This window comes from Sitophilus oryzae, unplaced genomic scaffold (genome assembly GCF_002938485.1).
Source record: "Sitophilus oryzae breed Bouriz unplaced genomic scaffold, Soryzae_2.0 scaffold_1058_pilon_pilon, whole genome shotgun sequence".
Lineage (NCBI taxonomy): Eukaryota > Metazoa > Arthropoda > Insecta > Coleoptera > Curculionidae > Sitophilus > Sitophilus oryzae.
The window spans coordinates 1,613,320-1,625,759 of record NW_022145680.1 but is presented as its reverse complement, the minus strand read 5'-3'; the positions used below and the strand labels follow the sequence as shown (position 1 = coordinate 1,625,759).

At 33.0% G+C, this 12,440-nt stretch overlaps 1 protein-coding gene across 1 annotated transcript in view; it reads right to left on the bottom strand.

Moving 5' to 3' along the window:
* Positions 1–11,434, bottom strand: part of LOC115875813 (histone-lysine N-methyltransferase 2C-like) — a 36,113-nt gene extending 24,679 nt beyond the window's left edge. Inside the window, exons 1-5 of the mRNA XM_030891325.1 lie at positions 11,180–11,434; positions 10,315–10,589; positions 6,756–6,888; positions 3,940–4,063; positions 1,621–1,802 (exon numbers count right to left, since the gene is read on the bottom strand). Of these exons, the coding sequence (XP_030747185.1) occupies positions 1,621–1,802; positions 3,940–4,063; positions 6,756–6,888; positions 10,315–10,579 (704 nt within the window). The 5' untranslated portion in view covers positions 10,580–10,589; positions 11,180–11,434. The remainder of the gene's footprint in view (positions 1–1,620; positions 1,803–3,939; positions 4,064–6,755; positions 6,889–10,314; positions 10,590–11,179) is intronic.
* Between the last annotated feature and the right edge of the window lie 1,006 nt (positions 11,435–12,440).

Genomic DNA, 12,440 nt, shown 5'->3' with positions numbered 1-12,440 from the left:
TAAATGTAATGACACAGAGGTGTAGAGACATGAATGTGAATGTATTTGCATGCTTCATAGACTATCGTAAAGCGTTCGACTGTGTTAATCATCAGAAGATATATAGTGAGATGTTTGGACTGTTCAGACTATAGTGAGATGTTTGGACTGCATCTCAATGTCTCCAAGACCAAACTATTGGTCTTTTCTAAGACTCCAATAAATGCACACCTGCGTGTCAAGGGACAAACAATCGAACAAGTGACCTCAATAAAGTATTTAGGAGCTAACATCAATAGTCAGTGCGACCCGAAAAGAGAAATATTTTCAAGAATTGAGCAAGCGAGAAAAATCTTCGTGAGAATGAAATCATTTTTTACAAGAAGAGACCTCAGTGCGGATCTCAGAACTCGAATGGCCAGATGCTACGTCTTCTCTGTGTTACTCTATGGATGTGAGAGCTGGACACTGGATTCACAGACCGAGAAGAGAATAGAAGCCTTCGAAATGTATATATACAGACGGATGCTGCGAATCTCATGGGTACAAAGGATCACCAACAATGAAGTACTCCAGCGCATGCAGAAACAAAAAGAGATACTGAACACCATCAAGGAAAGAAAAATGCAATACCTGGGTCATGTGATGAGAGGTGGTAGATACGAAATACTGCGCCTCATAATAGAGGGCAAAGTGCAAGGGAAAAGATCAGTAGGAAGACGCCAGAACTCATAGCTAAAAGATTTGAGGAGATGGTTTGAACGCTCGTCTGCGGAAATCTTCCGGGCTGCAGTTTCCAGAGCCACAATTGCCATTTGGATCGCCAACCTTCGGCAGGAGAGGACGTGATAAGAAGAAGAAGGAGGGACAAAAAGTTATTACGCTTCAAAACAGTTAAAACACATGTAGGTGGTGCCCTCTATCAGTAGGAGTCATATTGACATCAAAATCAAATTTCTCATGTCAAAAAACTTCCAGACACCAATTTTCATCTAAATATTGACGTTACTTCAGAAATTATTTGGCAAAAATCGAAATAAAAATAAAATTTCTACACCCTGTATCTCCGAAACTAAGCTCCACACCGCTCTACGCGTGCAGCTATGTTGGGCCACGGCCTAAAGCAATTAGTACTCCAAATGCATACAAAAGTAATTCATGGTGACTCTAACCTCTCTCACTATAAGAAAAACACAAACGATACGAACAGATAAACTTCGGGTATTTTTTATAAGATGTAACCGTTGTCAGTTTGATGTGGTTGAAGTCGCCATGAAGCATTTTTGTAAGCATTTGGAGTACTAAAGGTTTTGTTTTAGTGCCTGAAGAAGCGACAACTACAGTCACGACAATACAGTCGTGAAATGTCGCACAAAATTAGAATGTTAGAAACTAGTAAAAATGCGTATTGTGTCTTTTTTGAAAAATTAAAATTATCACAGTTTGAATTCCAGAAGAAAAAAGACATAAATGATGCTAGTTTTGTATTTCTTAAGATTCATATTTGATCATTAATGACAACGAAATGGCTGCGGCCTTTGATTGCATGGACCATACCATACTGTTGCACAAGTTGGAAATAACTGAATTGATGGATCCAAGTTTTAAGTGGTTTCATCCACGACTAGATAATTATATTACCTGCAAGTTACTGGACCCCTAGGACTCTTGTCCCCAGATTCTCTTTCAGGGAGTTGAGGTGGTTGATTATTCAACTCATTGGTTAGGATTTTCTGGGGAGTAAATCCTTCTGGACAATTCAACCGAAGTATTTCTCCTTGCCCTAACTGACTGCGGTCGCCCAAGTTGCAAAAGGCACATACCTATAGAAAAGACACAAATTAAGTGAAAAAACAATTAGTTGAAGTTAAATTCAAACAAACGTATATCACGCGTTATAAATATCCAAATATCCACTCTGCTTATTATATTTCTTACACGGCCAAATTAACAGTTAGATCTAACCACAATTAAAACCACTGTATCTACTAGAAATACAGGGTGATTCATGGCGATGGCACGTTAGACGTTTCTGAAGAACCGGATTTTTTTAATAATTTGGATTTTTGTATAAAGGCACCTGCTCTATTTGTCTAAATTACTTTCAGCATTACAATGTTGCTGCTTCATACTAAAAATAGTAGCATCTTTGTTACTTTAAATAGGACACTCAGTATATTATTACATTTTTCAAAACTACTTTCATATCTCTTAATTTTTATATTATATTTACCTATACCTATCTCTAATAGTTTTCGAGATAAAAAATAAAACATTTGTAAAATTGACAAAAACATGATATTGAATAAGCATTGGTTAAATCATAAATTCGGCGTATTGAGTATTGAAAGCTAAAATTTGGTTTAAATCAACCGACTGGATATCAAAAACAGAAAAAATCATTATTTCCGATTGTTACAAAATCGTTCAAATTTTTGTTATTTTAAATTCAAGCCTACGTATATTATTTAAAAAATCGAAACCCAAATAAAATTGCTTTACAGCGATATATCATGTTCCTATATCTAAATTTTCTGCTTTCTTCGGTAAAGCAATTTAAAAGATATAATTCTACTATAATTGTCTCATTTAAAAAAAATCGTTACCATGACAAATATTCAAACTTTATAAGTATCAATCAGATAGTACGAGAGCTTTATTATATCTTTTACTATGCTCTCTAGAACAGAATGCGGCCCGTCTGGCTGCCGGTAAACGTTGCGTTCCCTACTGCGAGATTGAAAGAAGATCCTATATTTTTATTAGTCTTTTAAATTCTAGTATTGAATATAAATCGAACATGCCTCCATAGCAAAGTCTTTGACCTGACCCGGATTCGAACTCTGAATCATCGGTTCGTGGTTGGAAACTCTACGCACTGCGCTATGGAGACATGTTCGATTTATATTCAATACTAAAATTGATAGAACTAAATTAATAAAAAAATATAGGATCTTCTTTCGATGCGCAGTAGTAAACGCAACGAGTATCGGCAGCCAGACGGGCCGCATGCTGTTCCAGAGAGCATAGTAAAAGATATATCAAAGAGCCAGACGTTTTAAAATACTTTCTCGAAAACGTTGCTAGCTCTTAGGCTAAGAGTTTACGTGCTAAATTTATATAATTGTCATGGTAACGAAATTCTTGATATGAAACTATAATAATCCTAAAAATAGAAGTATTAATTTTTAAATAGCTCTACTTAAGAAACTGGAAAATTTAGGTATAGGAACATGATATATCGTTGAAAAGCAATTTTATTAGCCTTTTGATTTTTTAAATAATATAAATAGGGTTGAACTTAAAATAACAAAGATTTGAGGAATTTTATAATAAACGAAAATAAATATTGGTTTATTTAGACACATCGAATATATCGACTTTCGTTAACTTATAATCCAAATTTCAACTTTTAAAATGTTTAGTTCATGATTTTATTAATGCTTATTCACGATCGTGTTTTTGTAGATATTACACGTTTTATTTTTAATTTCAAAAACTATTAGAGATAGGCATAGGTTAGTATAATAGAAAAATTATGAGATATGAAAGTAGTTTCCAAAAATGTAATATTATACTGGGTGTTCTATTTAAAATAAGAAAGATGCTACCACTTTTCAAATGATGTGGCATCTCTGTAATGCTGAAAATATTTCAGAAAGATGAAGCAGGCAATTTTCAAGAAAATCACCGGTTCTCCATAAACGTCTAATGTGCCATCGCCGTGAATCACCCTATACATATAATTGGAATACAGACGATCTCCAAACCTGTACTGACTTGTAATGTAACAATCAAAGAGATGCGCTAAAAACCCGACAGTCGAGTGGAGCACCGTTGTTGTTCGTGAGCTCGGTTTGCCGATTATTTCCCTGCATTAACAAGCGAATGTTCGTGTTACATTACATTACAGCGCTCGGCTCAAGTCAATCCCCGCCTAATATAATAAATTCATCTTACCTTGCCTGGCCATGTTTCAGGAGCGTATGGAATATCTTCGAAAGCAGGAAGCATAGAACGCTCTCTATCGGGAAAAAAGAAATTATCTGAATCGGGAAGAGACATATCATCCAGAGAAGAAGGGCTAAAAGATAAAAACGCGTAATTAATTATTATAGAATGTAACTAATAGCGTAGGAATAGCCATAGACTGAACATAATACAGAATGTTGTAGGCTAAACATTGTTTATTTTTCATATGTCATGGTCAGCCAGAAATTAATTCATATTTATCTTGAATAAAAAGATTAAGGATGGAGCGTATCAAAAATCTTAGATCAAACGCGACGAGGTCCTAGAATGGCCGACTTAAATTTCGGTTTATCAGTGCCGTTCTAATTTTATTCAAAACGTGTAAAAATATGATGTAGGGCAGACAATACTGTGGACTCAATAATTTGTTGTTTTATTTTACGCTGTCAATAAATGTTGGTATTTATTGAAATTGTTATAAAAGTATTATACACTTCTAATAAAAATAGATAAGTTATAATAATTATTTATTAACACAAACATTCGATACGCTACTGAAGCAGGTAAGTCAAACTGACATATCTAAATTCTTTGACATCTAATCTTTGACAAGTAGTAAATAAAAACAAAAATGCAAGAAAATATACATAATTATACTCTGTTTTTTTCTCAGGTAAAAAGGCCTAAAGTTATACAATTTATTGTTTTGAAGTTTTTCTGACTGTGTTAGATGATTTTGTTTAGATGATTATGGTACCTATATAACTTTACGAGAGTATTGCTGTTCAGTCCAAATATGTTTGGCACACTCATTTCTAGTCAATTGGAATCAAAAATCGTTCAATGCCTACTTGGCGATTTCTGGCTTTTCCTTTCATATGGTAGAAAGAGAATCGTGAGGATAAAACAAAGTGATTCGCAACAATTCATGATCCGAATATCAGGTCTATGTATGTTTCATAAGTCGTCGGTGAAACGTGATAAACTGCTAACTCCATTATTCCTAATTTTACAGGAGAGCAAAAAAACGGTACAAAAAAATACGTACACATGTAGGAAGTATTTTGATGCGTTAATATGATAAAGAGATAAGAATTTTATTTGCTGGGGAACAATAAAACTCAATATTTCGTGTTACGTCATTTTTTTCAGACACAATAGGGAGATAGCAGATGTTCATCTTGCAGAAATAAGAAATAAAAATATACTTCTGGAGATAGCAACCTTTATTGTTTGAAATTTTGAAAATGGAAATGAATATGATCCAAACAGATTTAGAAATAATCAATTAAATTTAAAAAATATGATATTCATAACCATATATTTATAATATCATCGGTCTAGAAGCAAAACATACAAGTCAAAAAACGAATAAATTTTTAATGAAAAAATTTTTTGCATTTTTAAAGAACTGAAGTGGCAGAATTTTGGACTTAATGAATATGAAAATAATTTAAAAATTAAACTTATAATTCTTAGAAGATATGGTAGAATCCTTCCATGCTTATCCTAATTTTTATACGCAACGGTAGTAGACCGAGCTTGGAAGACTAGTGCGTGATTTTATTAAATTTTTGTTACTTTTCTCCTTATTTTTTTAATTTTTATAAAAATTATGTATCATTTACGTGAAAAAAATAAAACTGATTAGGTATTATGGAAATTCTTGTACAAGTAAGTAATGCTATTTAAACTATTTATAGCACGCATATGAATTGCTCGTATATAGAGAATTTCGTTTTTCCCCTTACCCTTTACGGATACCCCGTATTTACAGAACGGATCGACGCAGGGTCGGACTGGCCATATTATATAGATAACTTTTGGGGGGGGGGGGCAGCCTTTGCGGGCCCCTCTATAGTTCATTATTTATTCTTAACCATATTTGCTTTTGCATAGCATTATGAAATTTGCATTGCATTGGTTTACTTTGCATTAGGGTAGTTCCCTGATTTCTATACAGGGTGAGTCTTAAATAAGTGCAAATATGTTCAGGGCTGGTAAATCTGGATAAAAGAAACATAATATCTTCTCTTTACCGTTTTTTCAAATAAATCCAAAACAACAGAGTTATTTCACTTTTAAAATTTCCAGTTTTTTGCTATAATTTTGAGAATCATTGGATTTTCTTTCTTGTAAATTTAACCTACTACCTATGTTACCATATTACAAACAAAGTATGTTTTTAAACTAAAAATTAAAAAAAAAATCCAATTTTTTTTTAAATTCCAAATTTAAAAAAAAAAATTTCGCACAAAAAACCTCATAATCGTGATTCTTGGATCGAAATATACTACCCTAAAAATATTTGCACTTATTTAAGACTCACTCTGTATATAATAGGGAAAAATTGACCAAAACGTAAGGCGAAAAAATACGCAAAAAAAACACACGGGTCCCTCCTTACATTGCCCCCCGGGCCCCATTGGCCTAGTGCGACCCTGGATCGACGTACTGTACTAAAAAAAGATACGACTAAGAATCTGTGTTTTTGCTTTAGCGTGATCGTAACGGAAATTACGGAGATAGCAGCATTTCGGTGGCTATTTCAGATCACTAGGAGTTAGCAGATATTATTGAGTTAAAATAAAAAAAAAATCTTTAATGGGAAAAAATGTGTTTGCTTTCCCTATTTATAGAGTATTTTTTTCTCTTTCTAATGGTATAAAAAAACTTATTAACGTAAAAAATGGAGTTAGCAGGTTATCACGTTTCACTGACGAAGTGCTATTTTATGTCATGGATTTTTACATGACCTTGATGTAAGTTATATTTAAAAAAGTTAATCATGTATAAACACCTACCTGATTAGGTCAAAATCAAATCTATCAGGTTGTCTGACACTTCTAGAACCGCGACATCGAGAATAGCCAACAGGCTTTGCTCTTCTTACTCTTGGAACGCCACTATTCCCACCTCTTCTGGGTGGGGGTTTGCCTATATCAAAAAATAGTAAAATTTTACATAGAGCGTTCAGCATTCAAAATAAAGATCTACTTCAAAACTAATAACATGCATGGTATATATTATGTCCAATACATCAGGAAATATTTCGACAGACGTCATCCAAAAAATGACAGAAAATACAATTTACCTGTGAAATAAAATGACAGACAACTGTCACTGACATGTGTCCTCTCATAGGACAGACTTTTATAAAGAAAATAGCAATAAAGGAAACGTTGAGTTAACGACTTGCTGATTTATTATATTTTCTGTAAGAACTTCTCAGTTTCTCTCTCATTTTTATTGGCAGCATATTTTGTAGCGTTAAGTTTCATTCAGAACCTCGCAATTAGTGGAATAAATTAGTGGTTTCAATTAACGTAGAAGTTTGTTCCCTAAATCTCAATGTAAGCATTTAGAACGTCAAAATTAGCGGTAGACATTTTCAATTAGTAGAAAAAGTTATCAAACTTTTAACTTTTCCACTAATTATACTTCAAAATTTGCGAAAAAAACGCCATTTTGGCCTTTGATTATCTTCCATCAAGAGAAATTGTGGTTAGAAATCAAAAGCCGATTGTTTTATAAGCTAAATATTAGGGTTTCTCTATGGATGCAACTGATTACTGTTGCTAGGATATTCTATTAATTTTAATTGTGTTTTTTAGACATTGTGAATGATCGTAAACTGAAGTTTCATTTAGAACCTTTCAATTAGTATAATAAATTAGTGATTTTAATTAGCGTAGAAGTTTGTTCCTTTAATTTCAATGTATTGTATGCATTCAGAACGTTAAAATTAGTGGTAGTCTTTTTCAATTAGTAGAAAAAGTTAACAAACTTTTAACTTTTCCACTAATTATACTTCAAAATTTGCGAGGAATGTCATTTTGGCCTGTGATTATCAGTGATGGGATAACTCGAGCGAAAATTCGCTCGAGTACTCGATTATTGAAATAACCGACATCGCTCGATTATGAACGAGCGATGCAAGTGACGAGTTAAGAGCGACGAACGCAAGCGATCCTAGAATGAAATAAATTCAAATCCGATTTTAATGTGACATACTCGATAAAAAGCCGAGCGAATTTTCTACATACATTGCAGGTAGCAAATTTATACGACGTTATCCGTTGCGTATCTGAGGGACAAAATTTTATGGCCTACATCGACAATGGTTTGAAATAAACTAAATCAAGCGATCAAGCTTGCTACTACTTGCCATTCATCACCAATGGAATATGTGCCCTGCGCACGCAACTTACTGCTTGGCGTTAACGAGTACTTACAACAAGCGACGGACGAAAAACCGGATTTTTAAATACGAGCGATATTTCGCTCGAGCGATCGCTCGGTTATTGCAATCACTTGAAACTCGAGTACTCGATTATTGAAATTGATCGGTTTTTCCCATCACTAGTGATTATCCATCAAGAGAAATTGTGGTTAAATCAAAAGTTGATTATTTTATAAGCTAAATATTAGACTCTCTATGGATACAACTGACTAGCGCAAGCTGTTGCTTGGATATTCTATTAATTTTACTTGTGTTTTTTAGACATTGTGAGTGACTGTAAACTAAAAAGTATAAAGTGTAATTAAAACGACTAATTTATTCCACTAATTGTGAGGTTCTGAATGAAGTTTTACACTGATGTCTACATTTAACTTCAAAATTTCAATTCAACCAATTTTTTTTACTTATTGCATTTATTGTACAGGGTGGGTCAAATTGGACGCTTTTAAAGGGAAACACCCTTTTCTATAGGAGAGAGACAAAAACTAATATCGGTGTCTGGAGCTCAATTTTCATTAAAAACATGATGGTGAAAACCGCACATCGATATCTGTTACCGTTTCGGTGTTAAGGGGTGTTTTTCAAAAATGTGCATTTTTAACAAATCGCTGTAACTTTTTTGCTATTGAAAATTTTGTGTTACTATGAAAACATTTCCAAAGCACCTTTTTACGTAGAATTTAATGGTTTAAGTATATTTTTTTTTAAATTAATAATTTAAGAGTTATCAACAGAAAAATTGATTTTTTATTTGGGACACCCTGTCTATTTTTAATTAACTGAAAAGAACTTAAAATTACCTTTCCAAAAATATAGCACACTTGATATTTTGTTTTAATCCCCTTCGAAATACAGAATTTTTAAAAGTTTGCCACTTTTAACTAGTAGGCTTTGGACCCCTTATTGATGATATGCCCCTAATGGAACTCGAAAATATATTTTTCTAGCAAGACGAGGCATTGCCTCAGAACGCTGAAGTTACCAGCAAATTTTTGCAGCCAATTTCAAGAATAATTGAATAGCTAACCAAGATCCCAGCCCTTGGCCGTCGAGGCCGCCGGACTTAGTGCCGATGGATCTAATCCTATGAATATTTTTCTGGAAGAATAAAGTTTCTTACCTTTAAATTACGCGTATAATCTAGACAAGAATTAGAAATACTTAGCAGTTATGGGAGGGTTTCCTTCACCCCCACTAAGTTAATGGATTTCGCGAGAAATGTCCAAAAACGGCCCCGTCTGTCCATAACAGAAAACGGTTAATATGTCGAACACCTGTAGCAAAATCTCATGTCTTGGTTTGCTATTTATTTTTATTGTTATTAGATATAGTTTAAATGTGTTGTGATGTTCATTAAATATAGTTTAAGTTGTGACAAAATTCTGCATCTCTCATTGCAAATATTATTTTCGTTTTATTTGACGCTCACAGCTAGAATTTTTTTGCATTACAACCGGCGCCGTTCAAAGCCTACTTATTTAAGTGGGCGAATTTTTATAAACTCTATATCTCGAAGAGGGCTCAAAATATCAAGTGTGCTACATTTTTGAAAAGGTAATTTTAAATTATTTTCAATAAATAAAAACATACAGGGTGTCCCATATAAAAAATCAAATTTTCTGTTGATAATTCTTAAATTATTAATTAAAAAAATATAATTAAACCATTAAATTCTACGTAAAAAGGTGCTTTGGAAATGTTTTCATAAAAATACAAATTTTCCATAGCAAAAAAGTTACAACGATTTGTTAAAAATGCACATTTTTGAAAAACACCCCGTAACTCCGAAACGGTAACAGATATCGATATGCGGTTTTCACCATCATGTTTTTGATAAAAATTGAGCTCCAGACACCGATATTAGTTTTCGTCTATCTCCTATAGAAAAGGGTGTTTCGCTTTAAAAGCGTCCAATTTGGCCCACCCTGTACAGTAGTTTAAGTTTCGTTAAGTTAATTAATTTAGATTTAAGTCCCTTACCTGTAACAACTATTCTTTTGGTGTTTGTAAGGAGTAGTTTAAAATTAAAATTAAATTAAAAGTTGATTGTTTTATCTGTCATTTACCAGATGTTTTGTCAGACCCATATATACTCTCTATAAAAAATGTTTTATACATACCACCCTCCCTTCTAGGCCGACCACGGCCTCTTTTAATTGCAAGTGGTTTCCCAGTAAAATTAAATGGCATAGGAAAATCATCAACAGTGGGTGGAGATGAAGCAGCCGAAGTAGCTGCTGAAGCTGGGTCAGAAGATAAATGTTGAAAGGGTGAAGCTGCAGGATCATCGGGAATTTCATCTTCGTCATCATCTAAATCATAAGGTTCAGGTTCATCCAGATCCATTAATTCATCTGGATCTAAAGCTGAACTGATATCATCCATTATCTAGAATCTTAATTAAAACATATTAGTATTAACACTAAGTATTTAAAACTATTATTTATACTGTAAATATTTTAACTTAAGATTTTTCACCTTGGAGCAATGGGTATTATCATACTGTGTAACAACCTTATAGTGTAATAATGAGATTTAAACTCTTAGATCATTAAAATAGGTCCATTGTGGTGTAAATTTAATAAATAGGTAAATCTATAGTGAGGTTATGATAATATTTATTTTAGCCAAGTATTCTTAAGAGTTTAATTTAAAAATACATAAATATTATCTAAATATTTAAACTAATAATTTTAATAACTTAATATATTTGTAATGGAGTTTATCAAAAAGGCTCGTAATAAAAAGTTCTGAAGAAACAAGTATAGGCTAGTTCTTATATTTCTATGAAAAATTGCTTTAGAAAAAGTACAAATTAACTTATTTTCGAAATCGCCTAGACTAGGACTTGGTCATACTTGTTTTATAAACAATTTATTTGCCAAAATGAGACCCAAACGCCATGTCAACTGTCCACTTCGAAAATAACGATTACTAAGGCATTACAACATAAAGTACTATCTAATACTTTGAAAACAAACTTACTTTAGGTCATAATTATGTTTGATTAACAATAAGTTGAACAGAAAATGCACAAAAACCGAATTTACTTCTCATCCACACTCACAACACATCATACTATCCGCGATTAGCAATTTATGATAGATGAACGTAAACGTTAATGTAATTTGACAGATTATCTGCACTTGCTAAGTTTTTCCTTTTCTATTGCTAAAGTCCAATTGCAACAAATATACGCCCGAAATTGATTTTCTCTGGTTCTTTATCACGCGATGACATTTTGACAACAATCTAGGAAAAATGAAAGATGGCGGACACAAGCCGATATCGATAAAACAGAAAACTGGCGTACACTGTTGCGGCGTTGCCGTCTCTTTATCGCATCAGGGATGGTGCTGTAAGAAATTATAAAGATGAAAGGTAATAAATTTATCTGTAATAATCGTATTCAGAGAATAAGAACAGGGACATCGTATTATTTATATGGAAATCTGCCTATGTATACTCTGTTTTTTTTCTCAGGTAAGATTTCGACAGACGATAGACGATGACAGAAGAAAAGCAGATGACGTCCCATACCAATCTATTTATTTTACTCTTATTTTACTAAAAAAAGTTTCTAATATTTTTTAAGTTAACTATGGATGGGTTTAAATATAAATCCGTCATGCATCGTCTCTTGTTATTTTTAAACATTTTTATTGGTTTATTTCAAAAATATGACAGATCATATTTCAATTTAATTGGTTTGACGGAACGATGAACGACAAACGGACACCGATGCGTATGAAAACAGCTTTAGATTTTTATGCTTGTCAAAGTCTTGCCAAATTATAGGTTATAATTTTGTGTCAACTTATGTCAAATATCTGCGTTTTGGAAGATGATGCATTTTGATTCGTGTTATTACGTGTTTTGTGTCTTTTGAAGTCAAAAAACGTATTAAAATGTTAACAAAAGGCAAGGATACTATAGAGATAAGGATAGTTCGATTCCTATTTCTATTCCTGCACTGTCAGTTTTTTTACGTCATCTACTGACCGAGTTGAAGTTGGCGCTAAAGATTTTAGACAGTGACAGTTATTTATGCATTTGACGGACGAGCGCACAGTGCGTTGGAAGATAAATTTAGCGGGACAAAAGCGTTTGGGGTATACCGCGTTTGGTTAGAAATAAGGCAAAAAATGTGCATTGATAAGAATAGATAGTAGACATTCCAACTGATACAAAAATGCATGAATATTCTTTGTATTTCGATACATTTTTATCAACCAAATTTGGTCGT